Source organism: Podarcis vaucheri (assembly GCF_965113315.1).
Source record: "Podarcis vaucheri genome assembly, chromosome: 7".
Classification (NCBI taxonomy): Eukaryota; Metazoa; Chordata; class Lepidosauria; order Squamata; family Lacertidae; genus Podarcis; species Podarcis vaucheri.
The window spans coordinates 41,329,247-41,351,057 of NC_138765.1; the positions used below are offsets into that span (position 1 = coordinate 41,329,247).

Sequence of the window (21,811 nt, forward strand, 5' to 3'; positions counted from 1 at the left end):
TAGTACCAAGTAGCAATTAGTACCAAGTAGCTGGCTATTAAAAGCGTAATGCTATCCCTGTGAGGAGGTCATTTCTCATCATGGAATATGGAAGGGCTTGATAGGATGGGATGGAAAGTGATCCTCTGGTTGATCACTTGGTGCTGCGATGTACACCAGGATATACCATATATTTTTTCTGTTCTTTAATACATTTCAAATGTTTTTGTTTTCCCCTGCCAGGACCCCAATGATAGCCTGAATCCCCAGTACGAACCTCTGACTTTGAAGAACGTTTCGTCTTTGCCAATCAATGTCCTCCTCTCTTTGCAAGAACCTTTTTCCCTCTGTGATACTGATCATGAAATGCTGCCAGTACCTTGTCAGGTATGAGGAGTCACTTTTTACCTCAGGCCTCTAAGTAAGAGGCCCTTTGCAGGGTACAGTTCAGGCTGCTGGTTGTGACCTGTCCAGTCCTAGACAGCACTGCAAACAGTCTCCAGTGACTGAAAATGCAGAAGTCATTTTCAAAGAACTACAGTGGTAGGCAGATACCAATCAGTTATTTATTTATTTAAAATAAACTTATTTCTTTCCTGATTTAGGCCTTAACTATGGACGTTGGGGAGATGCATGACCTCTGTATCAGGTTTGACCCTCTCTATAGAGATGACTTGTACAACCGAGTTGCAGAAGAAGTCTTGACTTTCCGTTACCTAGAGCATCCCCATGTAGACCACATCAACCTACGGGGAGAAGTGCGTTTCCCTAACCTACACTTTGAGACAATGGATTTGAATTTTGGCTGCATCTTGAATGACACAGAAGTTGTCCATGAGATCGATATGACCAACTGCAGTCCCCTTCTTGTAAAATACCGCTGGTCCTTCATGACAGAGGATCATGAGACCCTGATCAGGTAAGAGCAATCATAAGTCCTCCCTTTGAGATTTTGTCTGATGTCCCAAGACATTGTCTACGGGTACATGACACAGTCACCCTACTAAGTGGTTAAGCAGGTCTGGGTCTCAATGGGAGATACTTGGGAACTTAATGGATACCACCTTGAGACCCCCGATGAAGTAAAGGCTGAATCAAAATGTATTAATTATATGCTATTTACGTTGTTTATAATCTCTTGAAACCAACATTTTGGTTCCCAATGTCAGCCTGTGGATGACTCTGATTTGGATGATGCGCCAGACACCCAACTTTCCCCCCTGATATTTATATTTTATTAAGGTGATTTCAGTTAAAAGAAATAAAGTGATACAGAAAAAAAGAAGGAAAAGTGAGAGGGAGAAAAACAGTAATAACAAAGATACATATAAAAGCGAAAATATGAAAAAACACCCAAAAAACAATCTACAATATTCCCATACATTCTTGTATAAATTGGTATAGTGTTATTGTCCTAGTGCTTATGTAAATGTTAATAGCCTACTGCATTTTGTATAAACTCATTCCAAATGTTAATCATATCATAGCCATAGAGTCTGCACCTGCCTGTAAGCAGTCCGTTCATAAATTGCCAGTGATGTCATATTGTCAGTCCATTGATTTAACGGTATCATTTCCTTATTTTTCCAATTTCTCAATATCAATCTCTTGGCCACTATTAGGGCATGGAAAATCTATTTCTGTTATCCCGTTGATTATTTCCATACTGCAGGTATATAGTTCAATAAAATGTTCTCACACAGGGAGCGTGCTACTCCGCCATCTTCAAAGCCGGAAATCACCCAACTGAGAGGAAGCCCTCGGCTTCCCCCTTCCACACTGCCTCATCCTGAGGATGTAGCTTTTCTTTCAGTCTTGGCCTGCTAGAGGTTCCAGTTTGGTTCTCATGGCCGTTTTTTCCAAAATCACATACACCTATGAATTGGGTGATGTCACCCAATGAGTGACTGATGTAAGCTCATCAGTGAGCAGTTCAGTTCTGCTTGGTTCAGTTGCATGAGTGAGTTCCCCATGGGAAACGCATTTGTGCAGTAGATCCCTGCAAAAGGCAGCCTTCAATTCACCTCCCACTAACTGATGGGTGGGGAGCTGAAGCCCGGTTGTTTTTGTTATCTCTCCTTACCCCTGTGGATAATCCACTTGTCAATCATAAAGCATCATTATTGCTTGATGAATGACAGCTGGGTGTCAAAGTTGGTCTGCAGAGATTGGGGGAGTGGTGCTACCCTTTTCTTGCCTATTTGATAAGCAGCTTATACTGCGCTGCCAGTGCCTCCCCTCTGCCTTAAATGCCCCAGAATGACTGAACTTTGGTTTAATTTTTTTCTGAAAGTAGGAGAAGGAGAGAGAGAGTGCAAATGGTAGAAATGATTGCAAACAGGAACAGCTTTTGTCAAGCTGCCTGCAAACCTTCTTCCTTGCAAATATATGAACCAGCAGTGCTGCTGCTTTCTCAAACTTGGCCTTCGTGCAGATATTTTAATTACAGCAGCAAACGGATTTTCCACAGTGCCCCAGGAAGTCCAGTAAACATAACAACTGCATTGATGGTCTGCCATTCTGAATAACATCAATAAACAATTTCCCGAGGAAAACATAAGCCAACCCAGTGGAAAGGCCTTTTTGGCTGGTGGAGGGTGGGTGGGGGGAGCCACTGAGAGGCACTCCTCCTTGTGAGCTCATTAAGGAGTCTGATCCTGGTCTGTGCCAAGTGTTTTCTGTCAGACACTGAGTGCCGTCATCCCTTCAATGCAGTTTGTAGCTGTTTGGGAAACAGTAGAGTCTGAAGGATGAGAAAGCAAGATAGATAGATAGATAGATAGATAGATAGATAGATAGATAGATAGATAGATTTGAAGTACTGTAAATGCAACCCCAACCCAAAGCATTTCTGGGTCTGAGGCTGGTGGTTTTGTCACTAGAGAGTCCCAGGCCACATTTTTACCGTGGCTGCTCATAGAGACTTTCCTTCCTCATCTTCAGTGTTTCAGCAAGCAAACAAATGCAGGTGTGGGACCATAGTGGCAGGAGGAGGATGGTTGGAGGGCAGTGGGGCTTAGAAGCTGCATTTAACTCCAAGGCTTGGCCAAAGACTCTGTGGGATAAAGGAGCAAGCCAAGTACCCCAGGCAGAAAAGATGTGGGGAGGAAGTTTGGCAAGGCAGACAGGCAAGGTGAGGGCATGCTGTTGGAGCCATGCTCTAATTTCCATTTCAGCAAACTTCTGTTTTACTTGAGGTTGACAGCATCCCTTAAATCAGCTATGGGAAGGGAAGAGGATGAACCATGATATTGTTCTGTGGTGGCTCCAGGTGGTCCTTGCAACATCAGGTGATCTACAGGATCCCAAGGACTTTTCCATATAAGCCATCTTGCTAGTTTCCTACATAGTAAATGCACATTTTTTTACAAATTTGTTTCAGGGGAACCGGAGGACTTTCCTTCAGGGAAAGCAGGAATATTTTGTTTTCCCAGCACACACTGGGCTTGTCTGCTCTCCTGGCTCCTCAAACCTGTGTATGATTCTCACTTGCTAGCTTCCTAGTTGCACTAGGGAGTCTTTGCCAGTGTTGTATCTTTATTGAGTATGGGGAACCTTTGGCCCTTCAGCTGTTGCTGACCTGCAAGTCCTATCAGCCCCAGCAAGCATGGCTAATGTCCAGTGATAATGGGAGCTATAGTTCAGCGACATGTGCAGGTTCCCTACACCTGACCTGTACTCTGGGATTCCACATAAGTATATATAAAGAACTAGACACAGCATTCCCAATATTATTAGCTTGATTTGGTAGTCCTTCGGCTGCAATGTAAAATCAGAATGGTTGTGAAGTGAAAGTCTTAGAAGGCAGGTAGGTGTCTTGGTTGTGCATCTCCTTCTTTTACTTTCTTATAGGGAAACCTCTGGCTTTGCTCTTACTGGATTGTAGAAAGGCTGGACCATTTCTAGCAGTCCACAGCCCCCTCCCTTGCTCCCATTTGCAATCTGCTTTTGTCAGCCATGATAGATATGAGGCTGTAGCCCACCTCCTTCCTAGGTGTGGTGAAATCCTGAGTCTCAAAATATGATCAGTGCCCCCAGCATTAGGTAGAACTGCTTCTTATCTAGGTATTCTCATAGGTCTAATATTTAGTAGTATCTGCACCCTTGGGATAGGTCAGAGAGGCCATGGAGGTTCCCTTTGGCTTGAAGGTCACAGGAGAGGCGCATGGAGCTGGGTGTTGTAAACCCCACAGCTCTATCGATATTGGACTTGGGTTGGCAAGCTCTGACATATGTGGTGGAGGAAGAAGTAGGGGCTGAATGAGTAGTACCTGAGTAAGATGAGGGAGGATCTCCCTTTTCTAACCCAGGTTCTATTGCTTGGGGGCAAAGAGCAGGGATATCAGGTATTGCCAAAAAATTGGGAGGGCTCGGAGCAGCCAAGGTGGGAGGAACTACTGGAAGTGGAAATGACTTAACAGGAGCCTCAACAGGAGGGTGCAGTCTTGTTGCTTCAAACCAGGCTCTGCCTTCGTAGATGGGAGCAGGCCCACCCACCCTTTAGAAGCACATTTTTACAATTCTGACATTCCCTGAAGACAGCAGATTCTTGTGAGTGAGTGCACCACACCTGGGTGTGACAGGTCATGGAAACTTGTTGGGACATCTTTGTTGCTTCTGTCTGGTTCTGAACTTCTTGCCCTGCTCTTGAACTATGGCCCCTGAGCCTTTTGTCTGTTGCTGGGCCTGTACCAATACTTGAATAATGGTAAGTGAGAGATCTTACTTACAAGTAAGAGTATCTATTTCTGTGTTTGGGGATAGGAGCCAGGACACATGGTGCATACACCCCACATATCACCACACATCTCCACCTCCTGTGAAGTTGCTTAAGTATTTTATATCACTGCAACCCACCATCATGGAACCAGGCTTTTGGTCTCTTCTCTGGCTTCCCCAGCCAATCCTCCATTATTTACTATCACACACACCTTCAGACTCTCTAACCATGCTATGGCATGTTGGCATTTCAGAAGACTGTGTGAAGGTGAAATTGCCACATGCGGTGCTCAGGGGAATCACCAGCATCTCACAGGATTAGACCCTTCTTTCTGCAAGGCTCCTCATTAACCTTCCGGATGTGATGCTGGTTGACCCCTTTCTTTTCATCTCTCTCTTTGTGTATTAATTAGGCTTCCCGGCTGTTTCACGGGGTCCTTGTGTCGGCACCACCTGACTATCCGGAGGACAGCTGGGCCTGAAGGGAGCCTCCAAGCTGTTAGCACCTTCACTTGGCCATGAAGTGGCCAGGAAGAAAGCACAGCTTGTCAGATATTATTTCTCTTTTGCTACCATGTGTATAATTACATCCAGCTAATGCAGCCTGACAGTTTGGTAGCTAAAAAACAGGTCACTGCTATTCTATCCACTCTGTGCCTTTCATCACAGTAACTAATTGTCATTCAGATTAACATCTGTTTTTCAGCTAGGGGTGAAGAATGTGACTTATTTAGTTTTATTTCTGGACCTTATAATTAGGGCAGTGACTTTTATGGTTTTCATCTAATTATTCAGTCTTAACCTTTCATTTCCCCCTACCCGCCTTAGGAGAGTTCACATGAAAGCACTTCGTTTTTCTGCATTACAGTACTCTGGAATTATTCCCCACACTCTCCTCATGCTAACATGCAGAGTAGGAGATTCATGCTGCAAAAAGGGGCAAATGCCATTCTGCATGGCATGCAGCATTAACAAAACACCACATGTGTAGCAAATGATCACTTGTCATATGTGGTGGGAACATCAACATGCCTATGATTTTGGGAGACAAACTATGCAATAGGTTACATTGATGATAGGAGCACATTTGAAACTTTCTACAGTGTTGGTAATATTTAATTGGATTTAGGGTGATGTGTCTGTGGAACAGATGTATTGAGCAAAAGTCTTGGTAATTGCAGCCAGAGTAGTACAAATCTATATGGGAATGGCTTCTGAAGTGCTTTGAATTAGCAGAAATAGCGGACCAGTTTGGTCTATAAAACAAAGTTAGTTCAGAGGTGGCCATACTTTGTAAATTATTGATATATGAATCTGGGAAATATTACAATTTGTGTAAATCTCTAAAATGATGTCTGTCTGTCTGTATATACACATACACCATATGTGAAGCATGCTCAGTAAGCCCAGCACTTCTGGGTTCTGATGGATTACTGTTCCCCATTTTATAAGGATCCAAATAAATTAGATAAATAAACATTTTCAGGGACTAAGAAATACTAACATACCCCATTTTTACTGTCCTTTGCTCCCCCTCCTCCTCTTGCTCCTCCTGCTCCTCCTTTGGGATCCCAGTCAATCAAGGTTTACATAGCAAAGGCCAGGGGATGACATCCCCACATAGGTAACAGGCAAATATAAATACTGAAGAGCCTAGAAGGTCTGTCCTATGGAGTAACAAGCTGATCCTCTTTCCCACAAAACATCTTAAAGGGATGATGCAGTTAGACCTGGGATGGCCTTCACCAAATGTGCTGTGCACATGGAAGCTTCCAGGTTAATCGCTGCCTGGCATCTCCATTTTTAAAAAGAAGTTGATGTCTTATTAGCGCTTTCACATTACAATAAGGATATCTGCATAACCGGGGTGGGGGGGAGCCTTTCTTCTGACTTGGAAAGCTACTTTTAGTCGTATTAGACATCACCATCTTTCTTGGACTGATTGCCTGACTCAGTTCAAAGCAGTCATGTACTTAACAGGAGTTCAAGAGCAGAACCAATAACTTCTCAAAGAGAGATTCCAGACAAGATTAGTTATTAAGGCTGCTTACATGGGGCACGGTTTGGACTGTAGACCTCAATATACATGTGTTCTGTCCCCTATGCCTCCGCTCCACATGCCTGTAGGATTCTGAAAATTATTCTTCCCTCCCACAGCCCAGTCAATACATTTTTCTGTTCCAGGTGGCTGCATTGTACTCTCTTGTAATGTGGTAAGAGAATGCAGGGATTTAATGGGATTGCAGGCAGACCGCATCTTCTGTGGCATAGCAAAGGGACCCAGGGCAAATCTTGTGATTGTGTGTGTCTGTGTGTGTGTGTTGGGGTGAGGGGATTATACATGTTTTATTAAAGTTGGCTAGTTACCTTGGAATATCTGGAGCCTTTGCATTTTAAAATAAATAGCTCCCCATTCCCAAATCCCCATTCATCCTCCAGCTCTCTAGGACTCTTAAATTGCTGACAGTTAAAGAAATATTATCTGAGGCTGTGCAGGAGTCTGAGACCAAGCCTCTGCTCTAACACCCCTGCTGGCCTCAGAGTTCTTTAGCACCAATTTGTTCCCATCCCAGACCCTCATGTCAATCAGTGTTACTGTCTGTGTTAGCCATTGGGTTGTGTGCTCCTTGAGGCAAGGATGTTCATTGTCCAAAAGTCTCATGGAGACCTTGACCCTTCCAAATGTAATGGAAGTAACAAGAAGGAAGAGCAGCCAAGTAGATACCACAACACTTTTCTCTTTGTTTTTCCCATCACTGGAGAACAGTTTGATGAGCTGAAGGCTGATAGCTTCTTTGATAGGGGATAGAGCTTTGTATAGCCAGCTCCCCTGGGGCTTGCTTCTGACATCCCAGGCCAAATAGCATGAATGTCAATTGCAGAAAACAAGGTGGATTTATAGGCATTTCTGGGAAGGAGAATCAGGGGTCTTGAGAGGATACCATTGGGTGGTGAAGGGTTTCTGCCTCATAAGAAACAGGCTCCAGGGCCACACAGCTAAATTGCTCCATGTATAACTTCCATCATCTCTAACCATTTGCCATGCTGTCTGGCAGGGGCTGGTAGGGTTTGGAGTCCAACAACACTTGGAGGGCTGCACATTTCCCACCATTGTCTTACTCCATGGGTTGGGAACTGGATCCCAGCAACAGGCGCATGGAGCCAAAAATGGTTTTCTACCCCTGCTGTTGAGCTTCTGACAATTATACTCTTTCCTCAGCTTGATGTCTCATCCAGTCTCTAGGCATAAAAGGCACAGATCCCTGGCAGAACATGTGCTTTGCATGCAGAAGATCTCTGGATCCACTCCTGGCATCTCCAGTTAATAGAATCCCATAACAAGTAATGAGAAACAGCCTTCCCTGCTCAAGATTGTGCAGAGCTGGCTAGGTGGATGGAGATCTTGACTTGACTTAAGGCAGAAATTTCTGATATTCCTGACCTTATGCACAAAACAAAACTGATTCCATGCTGTTTACATAATTGGCCTGGGAACTAGCAGGATAGGAGGGCATATTCTGATGTTATTGGCTGTTGATGAACCTTTGATTTCAGATGTTTGAGGCATGTGTGCCCTGGCTGGCTAAGCCAGCCCCATCAATATAGAAATCATTGCCAACTCTGTGTCTGTTCTTGTTTCTGTCTGATGGGATTTCTGTGATTATACTCAGCATTTCTTTATTTCTGTTTGACATCCCGTGAAACAGTTACAGTGAAATTATCTGTATTTTTCTGGACCCGTCCCAGCTCCCTCGCATCTCCATCCTTCTGCTTTGTGCATTGCAGCCCTGTAGTGGAGATAGGATGAGCAGTTTTGTAGATGCATTTGGGGCCTCCTCATGCCTGCAGTGAGGCTTTGATGTTTGGCTTAGTCATGTTCCATGAGGTCACATTGCATTAAATTGAGGATACAGGGAGAGCAAGCCAAAGAATTGGAAGGCTAGTTTAAGGCTAAGGCGAAGAGACCTGCCAGAAGCCTCTTCTTCCTTCCAGCCCCTTTAAGAGTTGCTAGGGGGGTAAAGAAAGCATGGGTGTTCAAGTGACATCAGATGAGACTGAACTGCAGGATAGGGTGGCAAGGAAGAGGCAGGATGTGTGCTGTCCTAGGAAAATGTTCCAGGTACTGTGGAACCTGCTTCTTGATAACATAAGACCTCAGCTCAATTAGACCAAAGATCTGTCTAGTCCAGCCAACCAAATATTTATGGGGATCCCACAAGTAGGACATGAGGAGCTCAGTTCTCTCTTGCTCATGTTATTTAGAGGCATATAAATCATATCGGACTCTGGTTTAATATTTTACCATTAATAATAACAGCTCATACTGTGTTTTATTGATGGATGTTGCCTATTATATAATGCATTAAAAATGTTGCAATGTTACTACAGTACTGTCAGAATGGATTGTTATCTGAAATTGGTTGCTATTATACTGTTAATTGGAATGATGTGTTGATGTGGATTTTTGAGGTTGTGTTGTTAGCTGCTTTGCCATGAGCCCTGTGGGAGGGGGCTGGCTGGGCCAGGACAGAGAAAAGAAGTGGCTGACATGACTCCAGGGTGGGATCCAGTGGGCTGGAAAGGTCTCTACCTGGATTGGGAGAGCCAGAGGAAGAGGCTCCTGGCCAGAAGCTGATTCTGGCTTCTTCACCTTGCCTATCACTCTGGCTGCTGTGCCTCTGGAGTTGCCAGAAATCATGTCCAGTCCCAGCTGTCACATCCACCTCTGAGGAGGCCTTAATATCTTGCCTAGGTCATGGAGATGCCAACTCAGGCATAAGCAGACAGGCTGGTTCAACTTTCTTGGGGAAGTGCTAGGTTGCTTGCCCAGACTAAGGACCAAATCCACTTGCCATGATATGTTGTCTCCACCCCTTTTTCTTACAACATGGTTGCGGGGTAAGGGGTTGTTGTTTTTGAGTCAACATTTTTGCTTGTTTAGTCATGTGTAGCAACTACTGTGCCTTTGAACAGTGTTTTGCCTATGTATTGCACCAATCTGAGCATTAAAGATTTGGGTACAAACTGCAACCTGAGTTTGAGTTCTGCATCAAGTAGGGGCCAGGACAGCATTGCTGCTGCACAGAATGAAGAAGCCGCTTCCTAGAGAGGGTCTATCAACTGGCACAGGGTTGGTGCTCAGATGCTATTTTGAATCATCATGAGTTGGTAGTGAATCATATTAGTAATCTGACGATTTTCTTAAAAAAATAATATTTATTAAAGTTTTAAAAGTTACAGAGAGAAAAAGCAGAAAACACCTTTTTAGACATAAACAATACAACATCACAATAAAGAAAAAATAAAAAATAAAAAAGAGAGAAAAAACAAGAAAAAATAAAATCCATTAACAAAGCAAAAAAGAAAAATACAACACATCTTCCCATAACTTATCTTTCATTAGCTTATTTCCTTGACCTCCTCACACCTCCCTTTTTGTATTCTAGTTCAGTTATCTGTTTCAGCAAATCCTTTCCATCTTTTCAAATTTTTGTCCTGTAATTTATCTTAATATAATGTAACTTTACTTTCCCTCCTTTCACCAATTAACAGTCAGTTTTTCCCCAATTCTAAATAACATTTCTGCTAAAGCCACATAACATCATTCCAACATCCTTCTAACATTCATTAATTTTGCAATGTTTCTGTAAATAGTCTTTAAATTTCTTCCAATCTTCCTCCACCGACTCTTCTCCCTGGTCTCGGATTCTGCCAGTCATTTCCACCAATTCCATATAGTCCATCACCTTCATCTGCCATTCTTCCCAGGTGGGTAGATCTTGTGTCTTCCAGTACTTTGCAATAAGTATTCTTGCTGCTGTTGTGGCATACATAAAGAAAGTTCTATCCTTCTTTGACACCAATTGGCCGACCATGCCCAAGAGAAAGGCCTCTGGTTTCTTCAGAAAGGTATATTTAAATACCTTTTTCATTTCATTATAGATCATCTCCCAGAAAGTCTTAATCCTTGGGCATGTCCACCAAAGGTGAAAGAATGTACCTTCAGTCTCTCTACATTTCCAACATTTATTATCTGGCACATGGTAGATTTTTGCAAGCTTGACAGTAATCTGACGATTTTTTTGTTTTCTACCTTATTTTATCTGCTGTTGGTTTTATATATATATATATATATATATATATATATATATATATATATATATATATATATATATGCTTTCGTAGATTTTCACGGGTACAGGAATGCAGGTCTTGTTCCAGTAACAAGAAGCCGAAAGCACCAGCCTGAAGATGACGAGTGAGACCTCGTCGAAACGTCGCACAGACACCCCGACTCTTACACGGGAAGACACCCGAAGACACCAAAACCATATATATATATATATATATATATATTATAGTGATCATAACGTTAAATTTTTCATGCTGTTGTTGTGGACTGCTTTGAGCTCAGTGTGGTTGTTAGGAAAGTGGAATACAACTAGTAAATATAAGCAAATCAAAATGGCACTGTGTTTTTCAGATTCAGCCCCAGAGATGTTACAGCCCTTCCTAAACAGGAAGCAGCCACTGAGCAGGAGGTCCCACAGCCACAAGAAACTACGAGTCACAATGACACCAAAGATTTCGAGAGGTTTGTATACTAGGCCTCAGAAATGCATAGTCTGTGTCTTGGCCCTGCACAACTAGGTGGTCCATGCCCATCACTCTGCCTGCTATGCCACACTTTGATAATGGGAGCAGACGACAGATTAGGGGGCTCTTGCTCTCTCCAATCCCAGGGATTTAGCTTGAGCAGTTAATTCCTTAATGTATCGGCTGCGGCTATAAGTGAAATACAGCAAAGCTCCTCTTGCCACTCCACTCCAGATTCATTCTCTGGTCTTTTCTGACCCAAGTGCAGCAGCTTCATCTGCAACCATACCTCCCGGCAGTGCAACTGTGGCTTCTTACACTGCTTACATAGATTCAAAGTATTCCCCCCACAGAATCCTGGGAACAGAAGGTTACCTCTCACAGATTTACTATTCCCAGCACCCAATACAAACTGCAGTTCCCAGGATTCTTGATTTGAATATATGGTATGTGCACACAACCTTTATGTTCAAGGTGAGGAAACAGATCATGCCGGAGCACACCCTACCCCCCCGGCATTGTTCCAAACAGATATTCAGTGAGAGCCACAGAACCAGCAATGAGCCTTTTCTTGTGGAGAGAGGGTGGGTGTGTTAAAAATCAACACAAAACCCCTTAGTCCACAAGACTTTAAAGGTAAGAATGCTCCCCACAATTATTCACATTTGCCTGCCCCCAAAGATTACCCGCTCACTCATATTTATACAAAACCACGTTTGTGTCCCTATTACTGTTACCCATACCCAGATATGCTGAGCACCATTAAGTAAAATTTCTGTCCTGATATTATGATTCCAGAGAAGCAGCTACAGAAGAAAACCTCAACTATGTCAATGGACAAGAGACTGTCCCTAAGGAAGTTCCAGACACTGCAGAAAGTAGCCCAGAAGCCAAGGCAGCCTCCAGGGTAGTTGTTCATCTTACCTTACCTTTGGCTTGGAGACGTGGCTTGGTTAGGACACAGGTAGCACCTGTGGGTGATTTTGCACAAGTACCACTGATGTGAATGGGCTAAGTGGGTTGCTCTCTATGACTGTCTTGAGGCTGCTAGAGCACTCGGTGAGTATCTGCGAAAAGTTTCATGGGGCAGGAGGACATGGGGCTATTCTTACTAGGAGGAGAACATCTGGATGTTAGAAGGTTTTCCCTTAGTTCTATCCTTGACATTTTCTCCCAGCTGTGCAAAACATTCCAGTGCCTTGGCCTGTCTGATATTTTTCTTGTCAAGGTCTGGGGTGCTATACATCTGGTTATCTGAAAACCTTCAAGCCAACCTACCTCCACTGCCTCTTGCACCCATTCCCGATGCTATTTTTTCTAGTCCCCATTGCCAGCTGCTGATCAAGGGGAAGAGGAGCTTCCAAAGAAGAGTGAGGTGGAGACCAAGGAAGTCCTGTGGTGTGCAGAAGCAGATGATCATCATCTGACAGGCGTGGAAGAAGTGAGCAGGAATTTGTTTTTATCATTATTATTTTATTTATTCGTGTAATATATGTGTATATCACTCACTCAGAAATAATTTTCTCTAAGCTGTGAACAATAAAATAAGACAATATGTTAAGAAACCACAACACTGAAAACAGTCCAGCGATCAATCTGATAAGCCAAAGGTGGTCACACTTCAGGGTAAACAAGAGCATTCAAGTGCCTCTAAAATAAAATAGCCACTTGCTTGATATACAAGGAGAGGGGATGCCATAGTATCATAACTAAATGCTCTACTCTTGCTGATGGTCCAGTTCTCCAAACCGTTACCCAGTCTCCATCTGCTGATCATTCAAGGCTGAGCCAAGCTGGACTAAAGAGCTGGAGCCATGAGTGGCTATGCCACTTCATGCTGGTTGAAGCCCACCAAAGTCCCTCTCTCCAGTGTGAGCCTCAGATGTTTGTGTTTGATGATGACCTCTGCTCCCAAAGAAGCTAGGTCTTCCTCCTCAGCCTGAGGCAGGAGACAATCCTGATCATCATCAGCAGCCAGATCCTTCCCATGCAGGGAGGCACAACAGTTTCAGACCTTGGTTATCACACTTGGATTGGCTAAGATACTGGGAAGAGGATCAAGACTGTAATCATCCTATGGAAATGTGCAGTACATGGGGTTTTGCACAGGAAGAGCCTGAGTAAAGGTCAGAATGTATAGAGATCCATCTTTTTGGTGCCAATCCTGCAGCCACCATGCTTTCCCCACAGCTGCATTGGCTGCCCTCATCCTGAACTGGATCTTGGCATTTGCTGGCATGCAGCCTCTGCCCCTCTCTCTTCCCGATCAGGTATTTGACATCATGCCGCTGTATGGGATGCTGGAGCCGAGTGAGATCCAGCGGATGACGTTCACATTCTATGGCCATGCTGACATCGTTGCTCGTGTCAAAGCCATCTGTGAGGTGGAAGGGGGCCCCACCTACGAGATCCTACTGAGGGGTGAGGCCTCCCTTGTGAGTTATGCATTTGACAGGAAGGAGATTGACTATGGACTCCAGGTAAGTGAAAGCTGCACACACTTGACTCTGCAGGCCTCCGGCAGGTCACTTCAGTTATTTTCCCAATAAACATGCCTTGTTGAAATCTCCCCCTGTGCTTTCCTCCAGCCCACCATCCTATGATGAAAATGTTTTGCAGATGTTTATGGTGGGTTGAGTCTTATGGGGACTTTTTTCAAGCCTGAACTTGTAGAATGGGTTTCCTAATTGCCTCTGAAGTACTTATTATATGCAAGAGAACACAAAAATGCTTTTGATCACAGTAGACCACTGGAAGCTGTACCTAAGCTTCCTCTTCCTCAGCTTCCACCCATTTCTTGTTTACACCTAGTTCACACCCACTTCCCAAAAGGGAGCCCAACTCCTTTGCCTTTATATATGCTTCCCCTCCACATGACATCCCACCCCACAATACCTCTCAGCTGGAAGAGTGTCTGTCAAGTCCACTGGATTTCTTATACCTCAGAAAATGGACTCTCAGGCTCCAGGTGTTGCTTCTGCTTATACCCTTCAAACTTCCACTCTATATGCTTCTTTCTTGAATTGCACATTCTATGTAAGAACCATTCTGTCTGTCCACTTCCCCACAAGGACCCTGCTGAAAAGGACTGCTTTTCCCTCTTCATTGGGCCCCATTGAAAGAGTTCAACATCACCTACTAAGCCTGCCTTAACCTTGCCTAAAGTGATATTCAGGGAGAGAATTTGGGTCCTCCTTGGCTCTCCGCCTCCTCCTCCTCCTCACTACAGCAAAACCTGCAGTGCACCTCCACCGCCTTTATACCCCTGAGAGGCTTGCCGAGCCCAAGAACCGGGGTGGCAGTAGGGGAGACTCTTTCCCTAGATATCTGCTCTCTGATTAACCTAGCCACTCTCAGGTGGCCTCTGTCAGGTCCTTATGCCTCTAATACATGCACCCCTCCAAGCAGAATTCATCCCAGCAGATGACCTTCTCTCAGGGTTGGGCATAGCCAATTTTATAGCAGGGTTTGATCCACAAGGCCACTCCCTCCACCTGCCCTACACCTTGTGCAGCTGACCCCTGCGGAAAGCAGGATTGAACTCTTCACACATCAGCTGATGCGCAAGGAGTGAAATCCTGCTTGGTCGTTATCCCCACCCCACTGCCAACTTTGGCAGGTGACTAAAACAACTCATCGGTTCATCACCTGGCATCAAATGACTGAGAGGCAGGTGATTCTTCTCCCCTGCCAAAGTTGGCCGCCATGGTAGGATTAAAAGATCTGGCTTGCCAGGCCAAAAAGATTCCCCACCAGGTTAAGGTTAGGGTGTTAGGAGTAGGGGGATGGGGGTTCAGGTTCAGGGATGCAAGGCGACATAGATACTGCATTCACATGATCTGAGGATACACAGCAACGCTACCAAATGTTTCTTAAAATAAGATTTCTGGTGACTTAGGAGGGTCCTGCTCAAGTGAAACATCTGGAGATATTTTGTTGCTGACAAGATAATCAAAATACAGCAGACTAGTGCTGGTTGGAAAACTTTACACATGTGCAGAGCATCACGTATGATGTGGTGCTGGAAATATTACATGATCTCCTCCCAAACAGCTGGTTGGTGTTGAGTCAGAGGAGGGATGGAAAGAAGGGCTCAGGGCAAGATGCTTTCAGCATTGCAGCAAAAGGTTTGCACGTTCATATTGGCATCACTCTCTTTTCTCTCCCTAAGCCTTTTGATCAGATATGTGTGACTGAGATTACGCTGAAAAATACAGGAAAAGTTGGATTTGAGTACTTTGTGACTAACACCATTGCAGCTTCAGCCAACAACCCTGCACCTGGTGTGCCACTGACTCTGCCTGTTTCTGTGAGTAAGAGCAGAAGCCGGATAGATGCTGTTGTGTTTAAGGGTCACTTCTTTATGCATTTTGAGTTTTAAGTTAAGGCTTCCTTCCTTCCTTCCTTCCTTCCTTCCTTCCTTCCTTCCTTCCTGGGCCTCTCTCTCTGTCTGTTCTCTGGAAAGAGCTTTCCTTTAAGATAGCAGGGTTTGACTCATTCATTTCACAAAGACTCAGGCTGAGCACCCCCCCCCCGCCCCTCTGTGCGAGGTGAAGTCCATCTTATAGATGTCAGAATGGAGGTTTTTGGTGTGGAGAGCCTTCCTCTTTTGCTACCTGCTCTAGGTTCCTTTCTTGTAGGTGGGTCAGCATTGAGCCGGTTGCTCTTTCACAACAAGAGAGGGGAGCACTGACCATTTTCCTAACTGGAGAGAAATGCCCCTTAAGTGTTTAGTTATTTGGTGCCTCACCAAGAAAGCCTGTACTTTTCTTAGCACAGGCCTGTGAGATGCCCACCAAATCCTGTCCCTGCTCATCTTGGGTGGGAAGAAGTAAAATTTCCAGCAACAATAAAATTCAAAAAGGTGGGGAGATGGCAATCCTGCCCCTAGACTGGAGACACTGGAGACACTGGCACAGTGCATCAATCTGGGTCTGGGTCTATCAAGATGCCACACTATCCATGCCATTATCTCTTTCCATTCCTTTAATCCTTACTTAGGAATTTCTTTGAAAGCTCAAATCCTTCTGTATATTTAAATGACAAAAGCAAATGTGCTTAATTTGCATGATGTCTCTGGTAACTAAACCTGGCTTTTATTTGGTGGGAAATCTAAATTTAAAAAACAATGCAAGAGTTTACACAACCATCTGTGTAACAGGCTAACATAATGTTTCTCACTGATCCAGTCTGTGCCCAAGACAAAGAAGATGCCAGGCTGTCCACTTAAGCCATTCTATGAAGGCAAGATTGCTCAGCCCTCTATTTGGCAAGGAGCAGCATTACCTATTCAGGATTCTCCCACTTGTCTCTCCTAGAGTTATATTGAATCTGGGAAGGAGCAGGTGTTGAAGGTATATTATTTGCCTGGCATTCCGGAGGTCTTCCAAAGAACCTTCCAGATCCAGGTGGCCCACATGGATCCAGAACTTATCACCCTGAAAGGAGAAGGAATCTTCCCCAGAATTTGCGTGGATCTACCCATAAATGTTAAAGGTAGGGGTTAGTATCCTAGAGCTTCCACCTTCCTTGGAAAGTGCAGCTCCATCCCTGGTCCAAACTCTCACCCCTTTGTGCTTGCTGTAGGAAATGACCGGTACAGCATCCTCCTAAGAGAAGTCAAGGAACGCATGGAGCAGGATTCACACAAAGATTCTTTCAGTAACTCGGAGGCAGTGGGCACAGACCCAACCATGGAGGAATCCAACTCTGTAGTAAGATTAAAAGCTCCTTTGCTTGCTTGTGAGCTAGGCTGGGCTGGGCTGGGCTGGGGGAGGGCTGGAGTTGACCTGGGACACATTGGCAGGGGGAACTGGAATTATTATTATTATTATTATTATTATTATTATTATTATTATTATTATTTTATACCCTGCCCATCTAGCTGGGTTTCCCCAACCACTCTGGGCGGCTTCCAATAGAATATTAAAATACAATAGTCTATTAAACATTAAAAGCTTCCCTAAACTGGAAGAGCCATGCAAGCCACACAGTTCTGACATGCAGAAGCAAGGGCTGAGCAGGAGCACAAAATGGCAGATGGCTTCTTCAGAAGGGCAAAAGTGGGCATTGGCAACCATGGAGGTGTAGGAGGCTAGTAGATCAAAAGCAACCGACAGAAAAGGGAGCTTTCTGGTGCTGATGCTGTAGGGGAAGCAGGAAGGACTGTGCAGGATTGGGGTCAGGTTGGCTGACTGTCTCCTTGGTCTTGACAGCTTGCCATGCAAGTGCAGTTGGAGGTGGAGAGGCTCCTTGTTCGAGAACATGCCTTGGAGCAGCAGAAGCAGCTTTCCTGTGACCCAAAGGAGGACCCTGCCATCAGCCAGCGAATTCGCCGCAGATTTGTCAAGTGGGTGTAGATCTCCTCCCTATGGCCACTTCCCCAGACTTCAGGGTTATGAGGGGGGCTCCCAGCACCTGAGTACTTGGAAATAAGTGGAGAATCTCAGGAAACTGCCTGGTCCTCCCAATCCACCCAGTTTCCTCTGCCTCTGGGAAGTGGGGAAGCTTTCACCATGTGAAGTTTCTTGGCTTCGCTGGCAATCTCTATTTGGACAGTCTGCAATCTGTAGCAAGCCACCAGACTCTGATGCATAGAATCCTGTCAGAGATGCATGGGGAGTCAACGCATGGCTTGTCCAGGTCTTCTTAGCTGAATGCTGTTTTGAATCTACCTACATTTGAACTATAATAATGATATAGGAGGAGCCTACTGGATCAGCCAACAGCCCATCTAGTCCATCATCCTATTCTCACAGCAGATGCCTGTGGGAAACCTTGAAGCAGAATCTGAGCACAAAATCACTCTCCCTTCCTGTGGTCTCTAGTAACTGGCATTCAGGAGTATTTCTGCCTCCAGCTGTGGAGGCAGAGCATAGCCTTCATGGTTGGTAGCAACTGATAACCTTTCTTGTTCATGAAGTTGTCCAGTCCTCTTTGAAAACCATCCAGGTTCATGTCCATCACTGTCACCTGTGGGAACAAGTTTTAATTTTAATAGTGCTGTGTATTTATTTTAATATTTTAACAGTGCTGCGTGAAGAAGCATTTTCTTTTATCTTTCCTGTATCTCCCAACATTGAACTTCATTGGATAATAAAAGTAATCCCCTCCCAAAGGGCTGCAGTGCCATTTCTGTGATTGGCACAAAGGAGAATGTTACTTTCCGCTCTGCTACCCTCTGCCATAAGTATGCTCTGGCACTTAAATGAAATGCTTAAATTCTCAAAGTCCTGTTGAAAATATAGCCCTCACTATCAAACATCTATTTACAACCAGCCGTTGCTACTTTTTCAGAGCACAACTCCCTGAGTACATCTTAGACTTTGGCTACATCATCCTGGGCACCGTCCGGACCCACATTATCAAAATCACCAACACTGGCCAGTTTCCTGTGTCCTTCTATGCAGATAGGCGGAACTTGCGGGACTCAGGTAATAAGGAAATCTGGTTCCTTTTCATTTCTAGCTCAGCCTATCCTGAAAACTTGATTGATCAGTAATTGAATGGGAAAAGCATATATAAATATATTAAAAGCCCAATGAATTTGCCACCAGTACAAGCCCTTCCCCTCCCACCCCAATTGTTTTACTCTCAGACACTGAACACTTTTTTCCAAATAAGGTTTTCTTCCGCATCCAGTTGCCCACTATGGGCAGAGTATGGGTAAGCACAAAGACCAAAGAGAGAAGGAGATGTGTGTCATCAGCAGACTGATGGCCCTGTCAGGATTCACATCTGGTCCTGCTCAGTTTGCCCTGTGCTGGGAAGATTATTATGGTTGGAATGGCTGCTCATCTGACTGCTGTGAAGGTGGTCAGTGGTTCCCTCAGCCCCAAATTCTTGAAATAACACTACACAGCCCTCCCTACAGTTGTATTTCTATGGTCTGAGATTTGCCTATCAGCAATACAGCTATGTGGACGTAGCCCCTTCTCATGCTAATTAGGAAGAATATGCATTTGTTAGGTTTGGCTGCTAATTTCCCACATTCAGTTTCTCTCAGAATTGTACCAAGCAGGCAAGCCTGACATGGCTGCCTCCAGTTTTGCAACCCCAGGTGCTTTCTCAGCCTAACCTGCCCCCTGGGTATGGGGGATAAAAAGGGTGAAGAGAGAGCCTTGTGCAGCCATTCTAAGCTCCTTGGTGGAAGGGTGTCATGTCAGTGTAATTGAAAACAAACAAACCAATGGCTGATTCCTCCCTGCACACCTGAATTGGCAAGGAATGACACTGTTGCTTTTTTGAGCCAGGTTTCGACACAGAGCTGGACAGAGTGAAGAACCTGCCCTACTGCGAGACGGAGACATTTGGAGTGCGCTTTGATCCCCAGAGTGCCAACCAGCCCCTGGGAGAGGTGGAAGTGATCCTGCCAGTCAAGGTACCTTTCATTTTGCAGCCCACCATTCTGCACTGCCTTGGGACCCTTGGCTGAGGTTGGGGAAGGAATTTAGGAAACTGGAAAAATGGGACACTGTAAGGAACTGAAACTAGTGGGTTCAGCCCTCCTAGTTGACATGTCCTACAAGGCAGGCAAAGTTTATGATGCACCACAGCTAGGATGTAACTTTCAGAAAGAAATGCAGTCATCAGAAGAGCCATGAACACCTACTTCAGTTGTAGCTACAGCTGGCCTCCCATGATCCACTTTGAAGTCCTTGGAGTTAAGACAAAGCCTGCCATGAATTATGGAGCCACATGGGTGGGCAAGGGAGACCAGCAACTGGACAACTGCATTGGAATTTATGGAGGGCAGCTGGATAGGCCATAGTAGAGGGGAAGGGACATAGCTGTGTGGTAGAGCACTTGCCTGGCCCGTAGACTGTCCCAAGCTCAATCTCTAGCAGCATCTCCACATAGGGCTGGGATAAGATTTCCTATCTGAAACCATGGAGGGTTGATCCCTCTCTGTGTTGACTGCACTGGCCTATATGAACACATAGTCTGACTCAGTATAAGGCAGCTTTCTGTGTTTCTAAGAAAGGCTTAGGAAGGCCACATCTGACTCCAAGGCAGACAATGTGATCCAAGAAGTGCCATAGGCAAACTGTGCCCTTATAACTAGAGCAATTCCTTCTGTCTGAACTGAGTCCAGCTCTGTTTGGTCAGACCAGGCTCCTTAAAAGTGCTCTGGCCTGGAGTCTAACACTCCTTTGGGACACAACAATGCTGTAAAATGGAGTGTGAGAGGTGGGGCCATGCCAAATTTTAGCATTGCACAGGACAGTGCTGAAATTTGAGAGCCCCATATCTGCCAATGCGGCTCTGCCCACTTGTCAAACCTGGCCTGTGAGTGGTGGGGGAGAGACCGATCCTGTATCTCCAAGCCCGATCTGCAGCATATATATTTGATTTCTCCACCATTTGATACCTGCATGGTGCCCCGAGTGCCATTAAGGGTACAGTGGTACCTTGTTTTACAAACTTAATCCATTCCGGAAGTCCATTCTTAAACCGAAACCATTCTTAAACTGAGGTGCACTTTCCCTAACGACACCTCCTCACCGTTCGGATTCCGTTCTTAGACCGAGGTAAAGTTCACAAACCGGGATACTACTTTTTTGCGGAGTTCGTAAACTGAATCGTTTGTAAACAGGACTATTCTTAAACCGAGGTACCACTCACTGTATGTGTGTTAGAGGTTCCTATTCCCTGCACATGGTGCTTAGGTCTTGTTTGTTGTTTGCTCCAGGTCCTGACCGGACCCACATTCAACATCTCTCTACGTGCCATGGTGATTATGCCATCTCTCTGCATGTCCAATGACAATTTGGAGTTTGCTGCCACTCAGTGCGGCCAGTGCCAAGTCGAGACAATCCAGCTTCACAACCAGCTCCAGGTCACCTGTGAGTGGTTTGTCACCAGCAGCGAGCAAATAAAAAAGGTAAAGTAGACCTTTCCCCTTTTCTGACCATCAGGTTCCACCCTGCTCTTTCCACGAGAGTTGCCACCTCATCAGAAATGAGTCAGCCTCTCCTGTGCCTTGAACAGCAGCTCAATCTCCAGAAACTGACCAGTGAAGCTTTGCACTGGATAGAGATTAAGTTGTACTTAAAGGTGTAGCGACAGATGATAGCTGAAAAGCTGACAGAATCTGCCCTCCTTTTTCTACTCTTGAGGCTGAGTCCTTTTGATGCGTAAAGCACTGAGGCAAGGTCTCCAGAGGTTCAGAAAGGCAAGTTCTCAGAGGCAGGCCCTGTAGCTGGTTAAGCCCACAACTGGCAATTCAGCTTCAGACTCACTTGAGCCACTGAAGAATGCAAAAGAAAACAAGGTAAAACACTTTCCTCAGACAGCATTGCTACTGCAATGAGGAAAACCATCTTTTTCCTTCCCCGTCATCCTAAGCTGGGGAAACCTTTTATTCTTGTGCCTATGGTTGGAGGGCAGCACCACCCAGGGTGCACTGAATTGCCAAGAAACATTGGTCCATCTACCTGGCTAGCAGGTTGTTGCATGTAACAAGACAGCAGGCACCTGAATTTCAGATGCAGTTAGGGTGGGAACAGGTCTGTTC

The 21,811-nt window shown here is 45.0% G+C and overlaps 1 protein-coding gene across 4 annotated transcripts in view; it reads left to right on the plus strand.

Annotated features, from left to right (window-relative positions):
• HYDIN (HYDIN axonemal central pair apparatus protein) overlaps positions 1–21,811 on the plus strand; it is a 138,071-nt gene that overhangs the window by 58,595 nt on the left and 57,665 nt on the right. For all 4 annotated transcript variants that reach the window (XM_082232582.1, XM_082232585.1, XM_082232583.1 and 1 more), the window contains 13 exons: positions 223–366; positions 585–898; positions 11,183–11,293; positions 12,094–12,202; positions 12,617–12,736; positions 13,566–13,775; positions 15,467–15,604; positions 16,614–16,791; positions 16,882–17,009; positions 17,511–17,644; positions 18,592–18,728; positions 19,548–19,675; positions 20,987–21,178. In XM_082232582.1, coding sequence (XP_082088708.1) covers positions 223–366; positions 585–898; positions 11,183–11,293; positions 12,094–12,202; positions 12,617–12,736; positions 13,566–13,775; positions 15,467–15,604; positions 16,614–16,791; positions 16,882–17,009; positions 17,511–17,644; positions 18,592–18,728; positions 19,548–19,675; positions 20,987–21,178 — 2,043 coding nt within the window. The remainder of the gene's footprint in view (positions 1–222; positions 367–584; positions 899–11,182; positions 11,294–12,093; positions 12,203–12,616; positions 12,737–13,565; positions 13,776–15,466; positions 15,605–16,613; positions 16,792–16,881; positions 17,010–17,510; positions 17,645–18,591; positions 18,729–19,547; positions 19,676–20,986; positions 21,179–21,811) is intronic.